This window comes from Trichosurus vulpecula, chromosome 2 (assembly GCF_011100635.1).
Source record: "Trichosurus vulpecula isolate mTriVul1 chromosome 2, mTriVul1.pri, whole genome shotgun sequence".
Taxonomy (NCBI): domain Eukaryota; kingdom Metazoa; phylum Chordata; class Mammalia; order Diprotodontia; family Phalangeridae; genus Trichosurus; species Trichosurus vulpecula.
The window spans coordinates 412071207-412094002 of record NC_050574.1 but is presented as its reverse complement, the minus strand read 5'-3'; the positions used below and the strand labels follow the sequence as shown (position 1 = coordinate 412094002).

The following is a 22796-nucleotide window of genomic DNA, read 5'->3' as shown; positions in this document are numbered from 1 at the left end:
AGGAGGACCTGTTTGTACAAAAATACGAACTGATGTAAAGTGAAGTGAACAGAACCAGGAGAATGTTATACACAGTAACAGCAATATTCGATGAAGAAATTTGAATGACTTGGGTATTCTCAGCAATACAATGATCCAAGAAATCCCTAATGATGCAAATTATCCACCTCCAGATAAAAAACTGGTATTATTTGAACAGACTGAAGGCTGCTATTTTTCACTTTCATTCCTTTTCTTTTATTCAAGTCTTCCTGTACAAAATGACTAATATGGAAATGTTTTACATGATTGTATTTGCATAACCTATATGATTGCTTACCATCTCAGGGAGGAGAGAAAGTAGGGAGGGAGGGATAGAATTTGGAACTCAAAACTTTTTTTAAAATGTTTAAAATTGTTTTAATATATAGTTGGGTGAAATAAAATTTATATTTTTAAAAAATTTTAATAGGGGTTAGTTGCAAAAAAAAAAAGATAGGTGTTTAAAGGACAAATTTTTCTGGAAATATTTTGTGTCCAGAAATTGGGGAAATGACTGAAGAAATTATGATATGTTAACAAGAGTAATACATTATAAGAAAATAATGAATATGAAGAATCCAGACTGATGAAGAGTGATTTTAAACAGAACCAAGAAAACGATGACCACAGCAACATAAAGGAAAACAACATTAAAAGACATCAGAGCTTAGATCAATGCAATAGTAGGTCTTGATTCCAGAAGAAAGATAATGAAACACACTTTCTTCCTCCTCAGTAATAAACTACAGATAAGGAATGAAGCAGGTTCAAATAAGCTCATTATATCAGTTTTGCCTTTCTTCTATTGTTGAAGGACAATGAATACAGTACTAGGAAGTGATGTTTAAAAGAACATCCATAAAACACCTGAAAACATGAATTTTATGTTATTGAACAGCTTGAGACAGTTGAAAGCTCTGCAGATTTTCTCAAGTGCAATCCCCTTCTCTCTAATCACACAGTTGTCACTGAGGCACAGGATCTCATCACCTAATCCCTGGACTACTGCAAGTCTTCCAGTGGATCTCCCTGCCTGCAGTCTCTCTCCACTCTAATTCAGCCTCCACTCATCTTCAAAAGAGATTTTCCTAAAGCCCAAATCTGACCAACTCATTCCCTATTCAACAAACTCCAGTAGGTTCTTATTACCTCCAGAATCAAATACAAAATCCTCTCTTTGGTGTTTACAGACATTCACAATCAGGCTCTTATCTTTCCATTTTCTTACACTTTACTGCTCCCTTCTAGGTACTTCACAACCCAGAAACATCTGTCTTCTCGTATTTCCTTGTACACAACACTTCCCATCTCCTTGTCTTTTCATTGGCTGTCAACTAATACCTGGAATGTTCTCCCTCTTCACCTCCACCTCCTGGATTCCCTGAAGATTTGGCTCAAATCTTACTTTTTGCAGGAGGTCCTTAAGAATACATTTCCCACCTCCAATATCTTCCCTCTCAGATTACCTTCCATCTAGTGTGTGTGTGTGTGTATCTTATATGGACATACTTGTTTATATATTTTCTCTCCCATGAGATTTTGAGCTCCTTGATGGCAGGAACTGTTTTTCCTTTCTTTGTATCCTCAGTGCTTAACACAGTGCCTGGAACATAGTAAATGCTTCATAAATGCTTGTTGACCGACAGCACACTTTCTTTTTCCTGTTCTATTCTGGACCCAGTTTACTGTCCTTTTGAAATGTCTGCTCAAGAAAGATATGCTAAATAGCTAAATAGCCTGTTTATCCAGCTACATATCATAGCCTAGCAACAGGCATTCTTTGTCAATCTCATTTTTCTTGGATATATTTTTGAGCCAATCTTTTCAAAGATCATGGATTTCTTTGAAGAGCTCCTATAGCATTCTGAGGCTTTGTGCAATCAGCATAGTAATGTCTGGGTAACTTTACCCTCTATAGAATATCCAAATCTTTCTTTCACTTTATCTCTGTAGAGATAAAGACAGAAATGATTAGCTTTTTATGAGCATACATCTCCGTTTTATGCCTCACTTGTTATAGAGGATCACTAAAAACAATTATGCGTATGCTTGTATCTAATCAAGGAATTTTACATGATCTTAACATATGCATGAGACATCTCTTTGAAAAGCCTTCAAGACTACATTTTGCTCCAAGAAATCAAATGCTTGTTTATAATCCACCAGCAGTAGGATTGTGTATTCTCAGTACCTTTCAGTCAAGTATGTTACTATAAACAAGTAGTCCATTATAGAAAATTACTTGTGAAAGCCTCCTTGTTCTATTTTCATTAAAGATACCCTCAAAGTGCACACAGATCACTCTCAAAAATGAGTTGATAAAACAGCCTATCAATGCAACTCTCCCTCCAGACAAGACTCCCTCCATACCCTACAACAGGCAGCTAGGTAGAACCACAGTGGACAGAGCACCAGACTTGGAATCAGAAAGACCCGAGTTCAAATTCAGCCTCAGATACTAACTAGCTTCTACCGACAAGTTAATTAATCTCCCTCATCCTCGGTTTCTTCTTTTGTAAAATGGGGATAATAAAAATACCTACTTTCTATGATTCTTATAAGGATACAATGAAGTATTTTTAAAGGGCTTTACAAACCTTAAAGCACTATATAAATGCCAGCTAGCTATCATCATCATCAAACTGAGAACTTAACAAAGTATTCCCAACATAGAGGAGTTTGCCAAAGGGCCCCAAAATCAGCCCAAGCAAGGCAGCAAGATGACAATAAAATGTTTTAGGGGAAGCTTGAGCTGTTATACAAGCAAGAAAGAGTTGGCTGAATGTTTTTCTTGTTTTGGAAAAGCTGCATACTGCACAATTAAAACAGACTCAGTCAAAAAGAAGACGAAGGGGACTTGAATTTATGCTTTTCCAAGAAGTTGCCAGCACTGGTAGTTTCAGAACTGAAAGTACAAAACTTAAAGAACTATCAACTGGCAGGTCAAAGGTCAAAACTTTAAAAGGGAAATGGCCTCTCCCAAAAAGTATGTGTAAGCAAACTGAGCCCACAATTTGGAGGAGCATTTTTTAAAATTCAACTTATTTTCCAATGAACCATACTTTACTTTATTTTCTTCCCACCTCCTCTAAAATTGAAAAAGAACAAAACTTTTGTAACAAGTAAGCAAAACTAATACCCCAAATTGGCCATATCCAAAATAATGTGTCTCATTCTGCACCTTAAATCCCTCACCATTCTGTCAGATGGGTAGAGACCAGGGAATGTGTGTCATCATTAGTCCCCAGGCATCATGGGTTGATCCAAGAGTTTTCTCAAGTCTTTCAAAGTTGTCTGTCTTTCCAGTATTTTTGTTATCGTATCAATTGTTTCCCTGGTTCTGCTTAATTCATCACTGAGTTGTTCACACAAGCCTTTCCGGGTTTTTTTTAAACCGCCCCTTTTGTAATTTCTTATGACCCAATTGTATTCCATTACATTTATATACCACAATTTGTTCAACTGTTCACCAACTGATGGGGCATCCCCTCAGTTTCCAGTACTTTGCCACTAAAAAAGAACTACTATGAATACTTTTGTACATAGGAGCCCTTTTACTTTGATGTCTTTAGGGAACAGATGCAGTAGAGAGTAGTAGCAGTATCACCTGGTCAAAAGGAATACACCTTTTAATGACTTTTGGAGCATGGTTTGGCTTCCTAGAATCATCAAAACTGAATTGGATTTGGCTAGAACAATTCACAGATCTACCAACTGTGTAGTAATGCATGTTTCCCCACATCCCCTGTAACATTTGTCTTTTTCCTTCTTGTCATCTTTGCCAATCTAATGGGTTTGATGTGTAAACTCAGATGTGCTTTTTCATAGGGTTATGCTGAATTTCTTCCTTTCAGAACTTCCTGTTCATATCCTTTAACCATATATCAATTGGGGAATAGCTCTTATTCTCATAAATTTAAATTAATTCCTTATACATCCTTTATCAGAGAAATGTACTACAAATATTTTTTAAAGAATATTATATAATGTTCAACCATGAGATTAAGAATACTGAAATACATGTGGACATAAGGCAAAAAAGAGACTATTCTGTTTTGTCAGATGAAGAAACTGTAAAGAAATTAATAGAAAGCAGAGAGCATCAAATAGGCTCAATGAAGAGGAAAATCAAAGCTGCATAGCCCAGAGAAGTATAAAGACAATAAAAGAATGAAGGAAAGGGTAATGTAACTGGTGGTTGAGGTGGTTCTACAGGTCATGGCCAAGGTCAACAACTTCGAATGTGGCCACATATCCACAAGAGATGGTAATTAACAAAATAATCATAAGTCATACAAAAAAGGGTAGCAGGAGAAAACAGGTGGAGATGCTGCAAGATTCTATCTTGCAGGGAAGTAATATGCAGTGGAAAATGGTCTTTACTGATCTGAGATGATTATTTTATAAAGATTTTTCAAGTATACAAGTCAGCTGATTTGAATACAAGGAGTTGACTTAATTTTCTTGTTTTTACTTTTTTTACTTTGCATTATAATAAATACAGATTTGTATTCATGCAAATTTGGATATCATGTTAAATGAGACACAGAAACTGTGATTTTAAAAATATTTATAATAAAACAATTCTTTCTGACATATGTGCTCTTCCAACTTTCAGATTTTTTTAAAATGACTTGCTGATTTACATTTGGACTTACGTCATTCCTTTATTAATCTAGCTAAAGAACATTATTTTCTTTTAAGTGCTACAAATAGTTTCCAGAGTAGCATTAAAGAATAATTTTTAAAAGCTCATCTAGGGTAACAGACAAAACAAGTGGCAAACATAATACAAACCATTTGAAATATCTGTAGTTGTCCTTTGGAATGCATTATATGGTATTTTGTTTTAGTTCTCTAAAAGAAGACTCATCTATTCCATCTTGTTTTCCTTAGACTAATATTAAAATTAGCTTGTATTCCACAATTACACATTGACAGTGGAGAAGGCCACTCAATCACATGTTAAAAATTCAACAGGTCAAAGAGAAAGTCCTCTGCTGATCATCAGGATATGATTAGTATCTTTAGTTTGTCTCTCTTCCACTCTTCAGCGTGAAAAAGTAAATGAAAATCAAAAGAATGGCATTTGGCTACAGGGTTAGTAATTTTGTAAATTAAAACATTTGTCGAGGCCAGCACCAGAGGGCATAAGATGATAGATACATTCTAAGTAGCCAATAAAGAACATAAAATTTTTCCTTCTGTCCCTTCAGTTGCACAACTGGTTGGAGTGCTGTGGGTGTTTTGATTGCTTGCCTCCCAAACATTGGCTACTGCCAAAAGAGGAAGAAAACAACTACTAGACTAGTAGTAAAATGTTCATAATACTATTGGGGCATCTGTTATGCAAAAATCTGTTTCTAAATCAATACAGGAAACACACATAATTAATTCAAAACATCAGTATATTTATGTTTTCAAGCATCCAAAACATCCAAACATGAATGAAATGACCAAAGTTTCCACACACAAAAATAGTACACAGAAACAAAGGATTTCATTTCACAAATGTTGGTGTTTAATTTGGCCTTTGTTTCTGTTTTTATTTTTTGAGGATGCCCTTCTACAACAAGCTCAAATTAAAGATGTAAAATAATTTTTAAAACCATGTCATTTTTTCTTATAAGCAGGATTCACAAACTAAAACTCCCTTAACCATAAGGGCAGTCTCATAGGAGGAAAAAAGAAAGAATAAAGCAGTAACTTTGGTGCCAGAAGACACGTGTTCAAGTCCTAATTCTGTGACTTCAAACAAGTCCCTCCACCTCTCTCAACTTCAGTTGTCTCATCTACACATAACAGTATTTTCACCATCCATCTCACAGGGCTGTTAGGAAGGCTGTTGGAGAGAACACTGCTCTTGGAGTCTCCCTGAGATACTTAATAGCTGTGTGTCCCTCCTCATTTCACCTAAACCTCTCAGAGTTTCAGGTTTGGCATCATCTGTAAAACGAGGGTGATAATAGCACCTACCTCCCAGGGGGGTTGTGATCAAAAGAGACAATGTGATGGCTTTGCAAAGTATAAAGTGGTATATAAATATTAGCTAACATTATGAAAGCACTATAAACCTAAAAGTGCTACATAAAGGTGAATTATTATAATCTGGATCCAGGGATCCACATAATTCATTATAATCTGGCTACTGGATCCAGAATCACAGAATACTTGCCAGAGCAACAATTCAACCTACTAATACTCAAACACTGATCTACACAGACTAATCTTTCCTCAGAAACTACATTCATCAAGCTGCCTCTTTTGGATAGGCTTTGGTGAACTTTTTTATTTGTTTGGTTTTTTAGGCAATTTGATGATCAGTTGGGTAGTTTCTGAACAAACTATGGTGCTTGAATGTAATAGAATAGGACTGCACTATAAAGAATGGTGGACGAAGAACTCCAATGTTGGAACTCTTACACAACATGATTCAGAGAGAAGATAGAATAAATGTAACGACACAATTATATTTTAAAAGGAATCTGCCTCCATTCAGAAGGCCAATGATGAAGCATGTTACCTAATTCCTTGACAGAAAGGTGATGCTCTCAAAAGGTACAGAATGAAACAAACATTCGTTGGATGTGGCAATGTGTGGACATTTGGCTTGACCATACTTTTTTTTTTTAATACAAGGATTATACATTTCTTTTTCTTTTTTCACTTGCAGAGAGAAAGGAACTACAGTAATGTTGCCCCTTTCCAAAAACAAAGGAAAGCAGGTCACTGAAGCATTTTTTTAATGCACAAAAAAGAACAGAAGGAAGTTCAAGAGCTTTGAAACTAACATGGTAAATTTATTATATACCTTTTTAAAAAAAAACAACAAGCTGTATATAATAGAGATTTGTGGTTTCATATGTAATCCTCTTTTTCTATTCTACTTTGAATATGGAAAAGCTCTCTTTTGGTGTTCAAGTTCAGGCCACACTAAGAAGCAACAAAAATTGGTCAGCTGCTAGGATAATGCTAATAACATGCTCAAAACTGAAGAACACATTCTTTTCATTATCAATAAACTATAGAAGTGGGGGCAGCTACATGGTGTAGTGAGTAGAGCACTGGCCCTGGAGTCAGGAGGACCCGAGTTCAAATCCAGCCTCAGACACTTGACACACTAGCTGTGTGACCTTGGGCAAGTCACTTAACCCCAACTGCCTTCCCTTCTCCCCTCCAAAAAAACAACAACAACAATAAATTATAGAAGCAAAAAGTAATGTGTCCCTAGTTGAAATTAGGCTATTGTTGAATTTTGCTTAATTTTTGCTTAATTTAATTGTACATTGGGGAATGTCTTGCCTATTTAAAAATTCCTTTTGTGTAAAGAGAAAAAAATGATCTTTTTTTTTTAACAGCAGGTTAATCATACCTTTCCTGAATTCAGGCAAACCATTAATACAATTTGACATAATTAAATATAGATACCACTAACTTCCCCTAACTCATCTCCTGTGAGGGTGCCCGAGTTAAAGATGGTCTTCCATGGCACCTACTTTGGAAGCTTCTCTGGGACATTTTGGCCAGAATCCACATCAGAAATGGATGTTATACTTACTATCCTAAATAGGGAAGCAAGTAACTATTGGAGCCTATCTGCAGCAAGCATTTTGAGTGTTGAAATTAAAGCTATTTTAGACCCTACAGTTAAAATGACACAATGTTATTTGATTAATTTTATGAAAACAACTCAAAATGTTACCTATTCTCGGAAACATTCTACTTCTGTTCTGTTTGATCTTTCCATAATTCATTACTCATTACTCTGCAAGTCTTTGAAGTAGCTGTTGGCCAGAAGCAATTCCAACTAGATCTTTTTCTTCCTTCAGAAAAGCACCACAGAAAGGGTCACTCTTTACAACTTAGTGATTGGAAGATTTTAAGAATAATTCTCCCCCTCAGAGAAAAAGAAATGCTTTTGCATTAAATTCCAGAATTATATACCGTAGGATCCAAAAATGACATAGAAAAATACCTGAATCTTTTAAAGTATTAGGATAATTTTTTTTTTGCTACAGATATACATTTATCCAAATGGAAGCATACGATGTCCATATTTATATCTATATATATGGAAAAGGAAAAAGGTGATGGTGGAGGGAGGAAGTGGGGGAGAGGAAAAGATGAGGAAGAGAGAGACAGAGGAGAGAGAAGCAGAAAGAGACAGAGACAAGAGACAGAGACAGAAAGAGAACAAACAAGCACATAACCATTTAAGATAATGGCTCCAAAACAGGAAATAATCCTTCTCCTTCTCGAATAGACCCATACTAGAGGTCAATGTTACTACAGATAGATACAGTGCAGGTAAAGCTAAAAAGGTCAACATGCAGCCAAAAACTCCTTCTTAACAGTTTGGTAAAGGTTAACTTTTGGCTTGTAGCAGGGACTATCATTTGCAATACCCGCCTTTCAGATCTATGGTCAACTCAAAAACCTTTGCTCAGATAACAAATAGATAAATAAAAGAATAAATGAATGAATGGTGCCCATTCCTAATTGCAATCTTTGAAAAATAAATTAGGCAAAACTTGAATAAAAGTCTATTCAGCATTTTTCTCCTGCTAAACATAGTCAATTAAAACCATGTCACAAATGTGCAATGAACAAAAGTGCTAGTGAGCTGGCAAGGATTCTCTTAAGTTTCCCTAAGAACTCAGCTACAAATCCAAGTTTATTTGCATGCTGACAGAAAACACTTTTGGCAAAAGGACAACTATAAAATTCTCTATCCATAGAGATATCTAGCACTTCACAAGCAAAGAAATGAATTTTCTTTAGCAATGAACAATGGACATGAGTGAAGAAATCTCAGCTCAATGGCTAGCCAGCTAGAACAAATTCAAGAGGAAGATTTAAATTCTTATTGTTTATGGGTCACTCTTTATCATGCTACCATTTTTATGTGAAGGGAGAGAAATTTTTTTTAAGTTGTCAGGGTATGTTTTTAAAAATCATAATTAAACCACAAAGTTTTAATTTCTTGTGTTACACAAGTATGATACATAGTTTAGTTTACGGTTTTTGACTATAGCTAATACCCTTAGCATTTTTAGCACATGAGCCAAGTTAAATTAACACCTGGGAGAAGGGGAAAAAAATCCAGCAATCAAAGTGTAATGCTTCATACTTGGCACCAATTTAGTATATAGTTTCAGGAAAGCTGCCATCTCCCTTCATACTCCCTTTCCCCAACACTCAACCAAATAAAACACTATGATGATGGGAATATGGGAGAGCACAGTAAATTGATAATGGAACAAATTGCAATTGAGGCTTTGAGTTGCAACCTGTGGGCAAAAAACTATAGCTTTTCAACTTTATATCCTCAATATGGCATCAAACCTGGCACATAATAGTTGTGTAATAAATGTTGCAACTTAATTGAAAGCAATCCAGCCAGAGTAATCAATTCTCCCCACAAGCCTTTGTGCCTTTCAGCTAAAAGGGGGAAGAAATGCCCAACTCTTTCTACTAACTCTTAAAAATGGTTTTCTACTTGGCACTCCTTATATAGCTATAGTTAAGGCCATAAAACAAGATATTCCTCCATGAATTTTAGGAATCCTAAATTTGTTTATGTGTAGTTTCAGATTACCATCATGTAGACAAGTTGCCAACGTTCTTACTAGTGTTTTAGAGTTGCATGTGGATGGTACAGAGTTTTGTTGAATGTTCAACTACCCTTAAAACATAGATTTTAATACCATTTTAATGCATTTACATTGTAACTCTAAAAATAAATATCTTTGAAATAATTTTGCCCAAACACTTGGTTTTTTTTGAAGGGGGGAAGGAAGGGCAATTGGGGTCAAGTGACTTGCCCAAGGTCACACAGCTAGTAAGTGTATCAAGTGTCAGAGGCCAGATTTGAACTTAGGTTCTCCTGAATCCAGGGCCAGTGCTCTACTCACTACACCACCTAGCTGCCCAAAACACTTATTTTTTTATTGCTAAAATTTCTCATAGGTCCACTGAATCACAAAATATTAAGACTTAGAATGTGTCTCAACAACCATTTTATCCAATCCTTTATCCCAAAAAGAACTCTAACTACATTACCAAAAATTTTCTATCCAGCCTTTACTAGCAGCCATCCATAAAGGAGGAACCCTTTACCTTATGGGGTATCCCATTCCATTTTTGAATTGTTCTGTTGGGAGATTTTTCCAGATGTCCTAAATTTACTTCACTGAAATTTCTACCAGTTGATACTACATGGCCCAGCCAGATAAATCTGATCCTTCTTCCAACTGAAAACCTTTCAAATACTTGAGGACAGTGATGACTGTGGTTCCCCCAGCCGTCTCTTCTCCACAATAAACATCCCCAGTTCTTTCAACTAGTTTCCTATGGCATGGATTCAAGACCCTTCACCATTCCATTGCCCTTCCCTGGAACAGTCTTAACCTTTGTTTTAACCTTAATGCAATTAGTAAATCTGCATGTGCATCCCAAAATATGGGTGGTGTGGCAGAAAGAGAGCTGGCTCTTATGTCAGAATACATTGGTTTGATAGAGTCCCTAGGTCAGATACTGCCTACCCATCTAACTTTGGACAAGTCACTCCACCTTTGTGATTCTCATTACTCTCATCTGTAAAATGAGTTTAGAATAAATTGTAAAGATCCTCTTCATTCGGCTCTGAATCTTATGATCTCTATAACTCATTCTGTAAGGAGTTATTTAAGTAACAGCAAAGTACACATGAGATCTGTCTACTTCCAGGAGACTCCCTGCAATACAAAAAGGCTTTCAAGATGACAAAATCTGGCATTCAAGATCCTATGAACTATCAGCCTAATCTCCCTCTAAAGGCTGATCTCCCACTATATGGGTCTTTCACTCTAGCCTAGCCAAACTTGTACCTCCTCAAACATATCCCATACTTCCCAGTCTCTATGTCTTTTCTCATGTTGTTTCTGTGGCCAGGAGTGCCCTCTCCTACAACCCATTTCATCCTGTTCAAATTTTATCCACTCTTCAAGGCTTAGCTCAAAAATGTTGTATCTCATCCATGAGGGCAGAAATAAGAAAGACCTCATGAAGGTGATTCTCTTTGCTCTGAAGACCTACAGCAATCTTCTTAGAGCACTTACCTTATTCTATCCTTTATCATATTTATCTTGTGTATTTATTTGTTTTACCTCTCCTACCAGATTATAAACTCCCCAGACGAAGGGGATATTTTTACATATCTTTGCAAACCCACTATTATCCCCCATTCCCGTCAAAGTAATAGTAATTCTATTAAATTCTGATCATCCAAACAAATGAATTTAGCAACTCAAAGACAAACTATACAGCAGCCTAAGTCAGAAGCATGTAACTTCAACTAAGGAATCTAAGCAATTAAAAATTGTCCCAATAATTCCAGCACTCAGCACTGCTCTGGCAACAAGGGCTCAAAGTCTTTTACAATTCAACTCAGCAAGATTTACCAAGTCCCTACTATGAGTAAGATGCTGTTGTATTAGGTAAATAAACTTGGTTGTGAAATCTCACATATATTCTGCTTTTGCTGTGCTTACAACATTCAACTAATCAATTTGGCCGATGGGGGAGCCCCCTTGAATAGATCAGAGCTGCTCAAATAAGTATTTTGCAAAAGTATGACACAGACTGCATCAATTGTACATTAAAAAGTGTTGCCACAGCACCAAGAAAGAATGTAAGAAGTGAGTTCCACAATGGCCCAGCAAATCAGCATGTCCTTAAAACTCAACCAGTCCAAGGAAACTGCTCAGGAATCTCAGCTGTCCCACTGAAGCTGACAATATATTCGGGGAAAATAACATGGACAGCATGGCAGCATAGAGGAGGTAGGGTGTGATGGACAGAAAGCTGGACTTGGAGCCAGGAAGATCTGAGTTCAAGTTCCACCTGGCACATACTATGTGATCCTGAGCATGTCAATTAATGTCTCAGTATGGTAGACCAGCATTTCTCAAACTTTTTGGTCATTTCCACTTTTAAAAATTATTGAGGATCCCAACAGCTTTTATTTAGGTGTGTTACTGATATTTACTATATTAGAAATTTAAGCAGACGCATTTTAAAATATTTAATTCATTTTAAAACATCAATAATAAAACATTAATACAAGTAACATTTTTATGAAACAATAAGTATCACACAAAACAAAAAATAGAGAATGGCATTTTTTTTCTTTATATTCTTTCCAATATTTGCAAATCTCATGTCTCACTGGAAGATAGGATTCTCATCTCTGCTTCTTCATTCAATCTGTTTTGATATTTTGTTTTGGTTGAAATATATGAAGAAAACTGGACTCATACAGCTATGTAGTTGGAAAAGGGAGGATAATATAACATATGTAATATATTAGATATATAAAATATAATACAATATAATAACTTTTCCAGGTAATTGTGTATATTCGTCTTTGATATTATACCAAAACTTAACAATAGTTTCTTAAAAGGTGACTTACAGATTCTGAAACCATATCAATGAATGAATGAGAGTGAAAGGGGAAAATAACATTTTAGTTTTACTAGGAAAATAGTTTTGACTTCTCAGACCCACTGGGATTCTCAGACCACACTTCAGAAACCTTTAGGCTCTAGGGACCTTTCCAATATTTCAAATTTCAGAGAAGATTTATTATCATCATTGGTAGAGGAAGGTTCCTTATCTGGGAGCTCCCTATATCAATGAAATCACAGAATCTATCCCTATCCCTATCCCTATGACTTGGATATGAAAAAGCAAAATATAAGACAGACTACCTAAGGACAAAGGATAGCTCCAAAGTGCTCCAGATAAAATCAGGGAAGGAGTGTTCCTTTTCAGATGGGGAAAAGCTGGTTTCATGGAATAGGTGGCATTTGAAGAAGATCTTGAAGGATGAGGAGGAAGTGTACTCCAGGAATGTGGTACAGCCTTCATGATCACAAAAAGGGAGGAAAGGCAGGATGAAAACAGCTAACAAGCAGCTGTCCTTTTTGGTCCAAATGTAAAGTATGTAATACAGAATAGCATGAAATTAAAATGGAAAGGTAGGCTGGAGTCAGATTTGGAGGACATTAAATAAGAGTTGGAAATAAGGTGGGTACCCAACAATTGAGGAATGGCTGAATAAATTCTGGAATATGAACATGATGAAACATCATTAAAACATAAGGAATGCCAAAAAGGACAGATTCTAAGAAACTGTGAAGTATTATATGAACCAACACATAGGGAACTGATCAGAACCAAAAGATAAATCTATGCATTCATGACATTGTAAAGGATGACTTTCAAAGACTTCTTTGGATTTTAATAAATACAATGACAAATCCCAAGTCTACAAGACTGATGAAGTTTGCCTCCTACCTCTTAACAAAGAGGTAATAAACAATAGACACAAAGTGAGACACACACTTTCAGAAGTTGTAAACAAAACTTTTTATTTTTACTTGACTATGCTTATTTGTTACTAGGGAAGGTTTTTATTAGGAAAAGAGGGTGGTGTGGAAAGGATTGGGGGACAGTAATGCAATTTTTTTTATAGAAAAGGGAAAGAAATGTCAATGAAACACATAAATACCAAAAAAAAGTAAAAGGAAGTTCAGAAGGAGATTCAGTGTTGATACTACCACATTTAAGTTAATGTATACTTTAAAAAACAAGATGTACATGGTAGATTCATGGTTTCATATATAATCCTGCTTTTCTGTCCTCTGCATATGGAAATATTGACCTTTGCTGATGATCATCAAGTTTGAAATTCTAAAATTTTTCTAAATACCAAGTTAAGAAGCGTAGCTGTTATGATAGTAACATAAATTTGAGCTAGAAAGCACCTTGCAAGCCATATAATACAAACCCTTCAATTAATATTGATATTTAGAGAGGATAAGTGATTGCCCAAGGTCAGAAAGGGAGTTAGTAGTTAGTAATAAAGGTGGGACTTGAACCCAGGTCCTATGACTCAGTTCCAGCACGCTTTCCACTGTACCATGGGCTATCTCATCCCAAGAAAAATAAAAATGTCCTCAAAGACAAGTGACTCAGCAAAGCTGCCCACTCATTTTAAAAAGGCCCATCAAGTACATCCGATGCTTTTGCATTAAATTAAAAAATTTTAAGAAATATACTCTTATCCAGGATTTTTGGATCCAAAAGATCCCCAAAATACTAATTCCTAGTATGTACGTCTCCAAAGAAGTTAGGCTATTTCTGGGAATCTGTGCCATCCTCTAACTAGGTGCTAAGTGGCTCAAAGGATCACAATCCAAATCACTAGTATTCACTCACCCCAAAATTGATCCATTTCCTCAAAGTAAGCCTAAAAACCCACACTTAACTCCAGAGTACAGCTTTACTCAAGTATAGACAACTGGAACAGATTTTAAGATAAAAGGGTGGAGGCATATTTTATCGAGTCATTCGTCTCCTGAGGCACTTCTAGGTAATATTATTAAAGCTAGGCACCTCACGTTTTAAGAAGTCAAATGGTAACTGGGCCTCATTCATACTAAAACATTCCTCTAACAGCAGGGTGCTTGCTAACACCAAACTAGTGTATTTAATACTTACTCAGAATGCCTCTTAGTCAATCACCAACTATCATTTCCTGTAGCATTTCCTTTTCAAGAACTGACCAAACCTGATTTAGCTTAGCAGAACAGGTGAGAGAGATGTGTGAACAAAATTCCTGAATAAATCACAACTCTTATCTAATACAAATATGAAGTATCTTACCCACCCTTTGAAAGAATACATGGCAGAGTTTTGTTTTATTTCCCAAAAGGGGATGGATTTTTCCTGAATCATTCCTGTTCTACCCACCAGCACCTTAGGCTCCTTTCCTTGAAGTTTCACATTAAATTCAATGTGTAACTTACAGAAAATTATGGTAGTTTTCATTGTATAGTACCATAGGTATGGTAGAATGAGAGTGGGACACCATTACTAATTCTACAGATCCTCACCAGTCAAATTATGTTCTCTGAAATATCAACTATACATGGTAAAACATATGTATGATATAAAGCATGTAGCATGTGATACCTTGAGTCCTATCCTCACACCTGTATCACAAATGTGCCCCAATATATTTCATCCTTAGTCACATTATCTGAGATGTATCTTTATTCATAGTTTGTGAATAATCTATTTAAGATTTCCCTAATCTCTAAATTCACTTGTAAAAAAAGTTAGTCATACCAAGTTCAGGCTACAAATTTCCTTACACAGTATTTAGGTTCTGTATTTTGTTAACCCCTTTCATTAGAGGGCCTTGCTATGCTTTACACACATTCTCTCCTGAATTCTTAGGATGCCAAGCTAAAGGGAGGTAGTATACTATTACTAAATTCAGTTTGCTGATGCTAAAACAGAGACCCCTTAAGACTATCCATGTCCATACACTATATCCCCAATAATAAATGCTAGCTATTTATGAAGAAAAACTTAAAACCAAGCAGTTCTTTCTTTTCTTCTCTCCCTCAGTCCACATAATGTAAATGAAGCAAGTATTTGTTTTAGTGTTTGCTATGTAAATAAAACCCTCTGCCATCACCAGAGCTTGGGGTTACTGGGCTCAAAGAAAGAAAAATGCCTTTCAAAAAAACATTTGTGTCACCAGATGTCTCCAAACATACTACTATAAAGGTCAAATGAGACTTTGCGGGGGGGGGGGGGGGGGGGGGGGGGGGCAGGGCGAATAAAAATTTTAGGTTTTTAGGACATTTTGAATATAAAATTCAAGTCTAATTCTGAAAGGTATCAGTAATTGTCTCATTTCAAATGACTAAAGATACGTATTTCTGGAAAAAGGATCAGAATACAATACACAATATTGTACTATCAAGTAAAAGATGTTAGAGTCTTCTAACAACATGAAAGATCTCTGGGCAATCTTGGGCAAATCACAGGCTCATAGATCATAGAGATGCCCCATCCCCATTTTACATATGTCTAAGTAAGACCCAGAGGTCACAGGATCATAAGTCTAGAATTAAAGGGACCTCAAGAGGTAATCTTGTCCATCCCCTCATACTACAAATGAGAAAACTGAGGCAAAGAAAGATTAAGTAACTTGCCCAACATCACATGGGTAGTAAGCATCAGAAGAAGGATTTGTACATAGAACCTGGGAGTCCAGAGTCAATGCTACTTCTACTGTAACACTGTAGAACACTGTAGAACTGCCTCTCTGGTCTTGGTCTTTAAAATTAGAAATCAGCAAATTCTTCTTAAGCGCTATGGATAAACTGGAGATAATATTTTACCTGATAGAAGTCAAGGAAACTGATCAATTACAAACCAAACTCAGAACAGTTGCAAAGACACACAAAGATTAATTGTTCAGACCTAGCTAAAAGAAAAGAGGGAGAAGTGAATAGTGTCATACCAACTATGGATAAAACAAGAAATGTTCATTCAGAATTGAAGTAGTCAGAAATAACAATTTCCATTTATCAATCAGGTAGAGTGACCACAAACTTGAAATTACCAAGCACTGGACTAAAGAATGAGAAATAACATCATCTGAGATAGTTTAGGAATAGGGGCTAGACCTATGATTTTATTGGTAGGGGCAATTCCCAGGTGAGGAATCTCTACAACATAAGACCTAGTCACTGAGAGCGTAACAGACTTGCACAAGGTCACTGAGCCAGGTCCTCCTGACTTCATGGCTGACTCTCCAGTCCTACACTACACTGCCTCTCCAATACGTAATTTGGATTTTTAAAATAATTCAACTGTGAGACAATTACACCTCATTTCTCCAAGTCCCTTACTCAGAATAGAAAGCCTGAATAGTATATTACCTACTTTCCTAACTACAAGAAAACAAGTATATTTTAATTCTAAACTCCACCTTTAAAGTTCTCCCTGGTCTCCAGAATTTAACCAAATTGGAGAATAAAAGCAAAGTGCCAAATAGTACTCTAAAAGTTCTTGCCACATATAGTCCGCCACGTTTTACTATTTCCTAGAGTTCTGTAGAAAAAGGGCACCTGCAACAGGTAAAGTAGAAGACATATGTGAATATACAAGGTTTCTTGTTAAAGTTAGGGTAGAATATTGGGGCTCTCCTATTCGTTATTGTTTTGTGCCAGTAACGTCAAATTGAAGTTAGAAGCTGGTTTATGCTTTTCCAATAAGCATACAATGAGATATACTGTATCTCAATACACCACCACAATCAAGTGAACTTTAAACAATGTTTGTAAACTCTTGCATTGTACTGTATTATATTTGAAAAAAATATATACATATCTACATGTGACAGTCTCACAAAATGATAAGCACAAAGTTTATTAATCAGGAACACTCCTGAAGATGAATGATATCGGCCATGTGGGGCACTGATGCTTAAAGATGATGATAGACATAAATTTGCATATGTGAATACGTGAACACAAAACACACTGGTTCAAGGTATAAGCATTTAATTGCTGTCCATATTCTTCGAAAGGATCCAATTAAATAAATTTAAGACAAAACATAACTATCCTGGATAACAGCAAAGGCCTCTTTTCTAGGTTGTACATAAATTCAAAATTGTATTAAGTAAATATCCCAGGGGAATTCCCTATTGTTGCCCCACCTTCACAAAGATACAGAAAGTCTTACAGTCACATCAGAGTAATTTGGGTAACAAAGCATTACCCCTCCCCAGACTATAGTCACTTCAAGCACACAAAGTTAGGGTTCACTTGAATTCTTCCGGCAGTGAGGAGAAAGGAATGTGGAGAAAACCAGTAAGTCACCTTCAAAAGCTGCTGGTAGCCAACAATTTTTACATTTTAAAAGGGACTTTGGCCCTTTGGTAAGCTTTAGCTAAAGCCTTCACTTAGAAATCAACTGGCAAACTGTTTTAACAGGGGAGTTGCTTTGTATAAATATAATTAAGCAAAACAAGAAACTGCACATTCAAACGTGTCCTTTTATCTTATCTTTGAGTTGCAGAGGAACAAAGAATTTAAGTAATTTTCCTAGTGTTTTTTTTACAGGTTCAGCTCAAGTATAATTCTCCAAAAAGCAACTCAAACCACTACCAAATTGTCAGGAAAATTTCCTTCCGGTGAACTGAAGGCAATGAAAAAAAAAAATCTGGAGCCATACTTGGAGGGGGAAAAAAGGCTTAGGTGTTCTCTACAGGTCTGACGATTAAAATCAGAAAACTGAGAGTACTGATCAGTATATATTTGTATATTAAGAGGCAGGAGGTAGCCCCAATTCCTGGTTTGGGCACGGGGGGGGGAGGGGGTGGCCTTGGAACCTCTGATTCATGGGCAAGTCTAACTCTCCCCCTTCACCTCGCCCCCCACCCCACTCCACGTCTTTGCTTTTGAGCCCTTACTAGTTGTCCTTTCAATACAGGTGCAGACCACTGACAGGGAAGGGAATGGAAAAGGTATATAGGACAAAACCACAGTGCACAATCGGGGGAAGTGGAGGTAGAAATGGGTGCCACTGGGCCAGGGGAGAGCAAGGACGCTGAAACCCCTCCCCATAGCGGTATCCATCCGAGCTGGGAACCCGGCAAAAATCTATTATGTCTTATAAAAGAAAACCAAAACTCGAATCCAAAGTGGAACTTATTTTTTACAGTCACCTACTTGCTCCCTTTCATAAAATGATGCATACGATCTTTTAAATCCTAAAGCAAAATCCATAAGTCACGCTTATCTCGAATATAAAGGCTTAACTCCTGCTACTCCCCCCCCCCCCATCTCTCCCCTGGGAAAATCTCCCACAACTCCCCCCATTAACACTTCAGGCTAGTTCACTAGGCATTAACAATAGTTATCATTAAGTATCATGGTGCTATCACTGGTCTACTGGATGTCATGTGGGGGAAGAAGGAGGCGCGCAATGTAAATGTCAGCACAGAAGCAAACCCAGCTTCAAGAAACTTCTGGAGTTCATCACCCCAAGTACCCAACCCTAGTTAAAAATGATGGTCTTCAGCCAGAGTTCCCTTCCCTCCCCCGATCCTTCCCAGCCCTCAGCCTTCGCTTAATTCCTGGACGCTGGCTTACCTTAGTAATGATAAGAGGTTCTCCGTGTTCTTTCCCTCCTTTCAAGGTGAATCCCCAGGGAGCCCCCCCAGTCAACAACACTTCCACCAGCCTGTGCCCGTCGGTCCCCCTGGGCTCCAGCACCATCATCAAAGGCTGCTGCGGCTGCCCCTGATCCGCGAACAAGGGGTTGAGCCGGGGATCTTTGTCTGGGAATGGCTCCTGCCGACCGCCTCGGGTCTCCGCGTTCTCCATGGCGCTCCGGAGGCGCAGCAGCGGTGAGTGCTCGCCTCCCGGCCCCAGCGCCCTGAGCAACTCGCCCGCTGGACTAGGAGCCGCGGAGCAGTGAGCACCGGTCCCAACCCGAGTCCATGAATGGTGCGCGTAACCACCACTCCCCCCTCACCTCTCAACCCCTCAGTCTCCGGCCTCCCTCCCCCTCCTCTCGCTACTCCTCCTCCTTTCTCCTGGCCCAGATCCGGTTTTATTTGGCCAGAAGAAGGGAACGAAGGGATGGAAGAGGAGGAGGAGACTGAGGGTCAGAAACGAACTGCTAGCCACCCAGAGGAATTTACAAACTTGAGCAGCAACTTCTGGAAAGCGTGGTTAACTCATAAAAGCAGAGGCGGGGGGGAGTAAAAGAAAGAGGGGGAGAGGGGGTGCGTGCTAGCGTGAGTGTGTGTGCGTGTGTGTATGTGTGTCCGCGCTTTCGTCTGTGTCAGTTGCAATTCCAGGGCTACAGCGTCTGCTCTTCTGGCCGCGAGGGCCAACTAGAAGCGAAGGGGGAGGGGAACCGAGGGACAAATAGCTGGGAGGGGGAGGGGGCAAAATCACAAAAGGGTTTGCTCTTGCTCTCGGGACCGGAGGGGTGGGAACTGGAGAGGACTCCACTAAGTTCCCTTAACTTCCTTAAAAATCCAACTTCCCGAAGGGAATGGACTCTGCTCCCCTAGAGGTCTGCAAATCGATAGCTCTCTTTTCTTTCTCCCTTGCAGCCTAGGATTGCTAACTCCAGGGCAACTAGAACCCTGCTCTCTAGTTTTCCACGTTTCCCTTACGGTCTGCCCTGCGCTGTGACTTCTGGGCTTCTAGGGGCTGGAGCTGCTGCTGCTGCCTCCGCCCCACATCACCCTAGGTCATCAGTACCAGAGGGCAAGGGAAAGGCAGGTGAAGCGTGCCAGGTCTCCTGCCCACCCTCTTCCTCCTCCAAAGTATTTAGCCAAAAGTGGCTGACTCTCTTAAGCGGGAGAGGTTGAGCAAGGGGATCCAGAGGTCGACCCCAGCCCCACACTTCTCTCAACTCTCTCCGCCACCTCCCCCCCCCTTTCTCCTGGCTTAGGCTGCAGCCCCAGGCCATGCGCTGAGTGGTTGAGGTTCTGACTCCCAAGAGCCAGGCCTTGAAGCTATCGAAGGGCGGGGGCGGAGGGGGGGGCACGGAGTGAAGGAGGGAGTGGAGACGGGTGAAGAAAGGTGGGGGGGGGGGGCGGAGACAGAAGGTGGGAGTGAGAAGGGAGAACAAGGATTTGGTCAAAAAGCAACTTGTAGGGAAAAGAGAGTGTATTGAAGGCAGGACTTCAGAGCAGAAGGAAAAGAGACAGGTCCAGGAGAGGGGATCGTAGGTGTCCTAAAGCTCCCAACGGGTAGCTAGCCCTCCATCTTGGGCTTGAGCTAGACTCCTCCCCATCTCTGCACAGAGAGGTACCTGCAGGGACCTGGAAAGGCCCGCCTACCCCCAGGCTCCCTTTACCTCCCACTTCCTTTGTTCCGGTCCGTCTACCTCCACGTCGGGTTTCTAGCGCTACCTGTGGGAGGAGCCACGTAGAGGTAGGCCTGGGGCTGGAGAGTTCCGAGCTCCCCCGGTGAGCTGGGAGTCGGAAATTCGCTCCCTGGCTGGGGTGGGACTCGCAGGTGCGGGCTACGTACGTAAACAGCGCCTCAGGAGTGTCAGGAGACTCCCCTGGAACTTATTGTTGAATTTCATATTTTAAAATACCTGCCGATTTCACTAACAAGAAAGGTGTTTCTGTTTTTAGAAGAAATGCTCCCTATTTTTGAACCCAAAGATTAACGGTTTAATTCCTCCCCTCCCCAAACTGAATCCCATGACTTTTGTATTAAAGCTTTTTTTCTCGGTAGGGTGCCTCCCCCAACACTTTTTGAAGGGAATACTCTCCATATCTTTCTAATTTACCAAATAAACATTCCTCCATGCCCGCCCCATTGATCACAGTATTTCCTTGTTATGGGACAAGCCAACCCCCAACCACATCAGTTAAGAGAAGTTTGTCATTATAATGAATTCAAATAGTACAATACCTGATGTTTTCCAAAACCCCATCCAGAAAACTGCCCACTCTTAAATATCTTCATAGAGACAAGGCGAACAAGAATGATTTACTAGCATCTACGAGAAAAATTCCCACCCTTACCACAAATTTCCCCCTTCACCTCTTAAGTTGATAATTATGTACATTTTGTAGTCTTTTGGGTGGAAGCCTTTCCATTATAAAGTCATTTTTGCTCACAATATTTGTGAAATTGTGCCTTTAGAACTGAAAGTCTCCATATCTTCCTTCAGTACCAAAGTGGGGAAATATATTTTGGGATTCAACTTAGTGGATTTAATTTTAAATTTAGAAGATTGTTGTTGGGAAATATAACCACCTCTTCCAACCCCTTTCCAACTCCCTAACAATTCAAAACCCAAAGGAATATATTCATATGTAGATATTTTGATACCATATAAATAATGTTTTTACTCCTCTTTGTAGAAACTTCAACGTAGCTTGAATTTGAGGCTAGTAAAAGACCACCTACTTTCTATAAAACAGTAGTCAATTCTTTCCACACAATTTAGTGTTCATTCAGTATGTAGTCTTAAATTGTTCTTTGATTTCTTCCTAGGCATTACTCTTCTCTCAGCAATTTTGTTGTTGTTTTTTTTGGAGGGGGAAAGGCAGGGCAGTTGGGGTTAAGTGACATGCCCAAGGTCACACAGCTAGTAAGTGTGTCAAGTGTCAGAGGTCATATTTGAAGTCAGGTCTTTCTGACTCCAGACTCTCAGCAATTTTAATATAGCTCCTGGAAGACAAGAGCCACTTTATACTTCTATAAAATTCCCTCACAGTATCCGAACAGTCTGGGGTATCAGGTACATAACAAGTAGCCAGAAAATATTTAGAATCCTAGAATGTTTGGTGTTTAGGGAAAAGTAGAAACAATGTACTCTAACCCCCTCATTTTATAGTTAAGGAAACAGGCCTAGAAACATTTAAGTGGCTTGCCTAAATCTTTGTCCCTCCCACTATAAGAAAATTGTTTCTCCTTTTACCTGGTTTTAAGTAACCTGTCTCATCAGGGAGTTCCCTGTAACAGTAAAATCATAGGTCCAGTTCCCATCCCTATCGTGAATGAGTTAGGGACCAGAGAACTTGAACTGTCTCAGGTCCAACTCAGGTAAGATATTAAAGCACAGATAGGGATCGCAGAGAAAGACAAAAATATAATAAATTTATTCCTTCCCATTCAGATTTGTAATTCATAGAGTCAGAAAGGACCTTAAAGTTCATCTAGTCCAACATCCTCATTTTACACATGAGGACACAAGCCAACAAAGGTTAAATGACTTGCCTAAGGTGAAACAAGTAGTGAATGGGAGAGTAGAGATCTAGTAACTTTCTTTTTTCCCCACTACCCTACTCTCCTTCAGATTCCCCTTTTATATATAGCTATATTCTTGAAGCTCAGGTAAGATCTTCAAGGGATCATAATTCTTGGGGCCTCAGGAAA

At 38.6% G+C, this 22796-nt stretch overlaps 1 protein-coding gene across 2 annotated transcripts in view; it reads right to left on the bottom strand.

Annotated features, from left to right (window-relative positions):
* SHROOM2 (shroom family member 2) overlaps positions 1-19373 on the bottom strand; it is a 245925-nt gene extending 226552 nt beyond the window's left edge. For both annotated transcript variants that reach the window (XM_036747864.1, XM_036747865.1), the window contains exon 1: positions 19029-19373. In XM_036747864.1, the coding sequence (XP_036603759.1) occupies positions 19029-19262 (234 nt within the window). In that variant the 5' untranslated portion in view covers positions 19263-19373. The remainder of the gene's footprint in view (positions 1-19028) is intronic.
* Positions 19374-22796: the final 3423 nt, after the last annotated feature.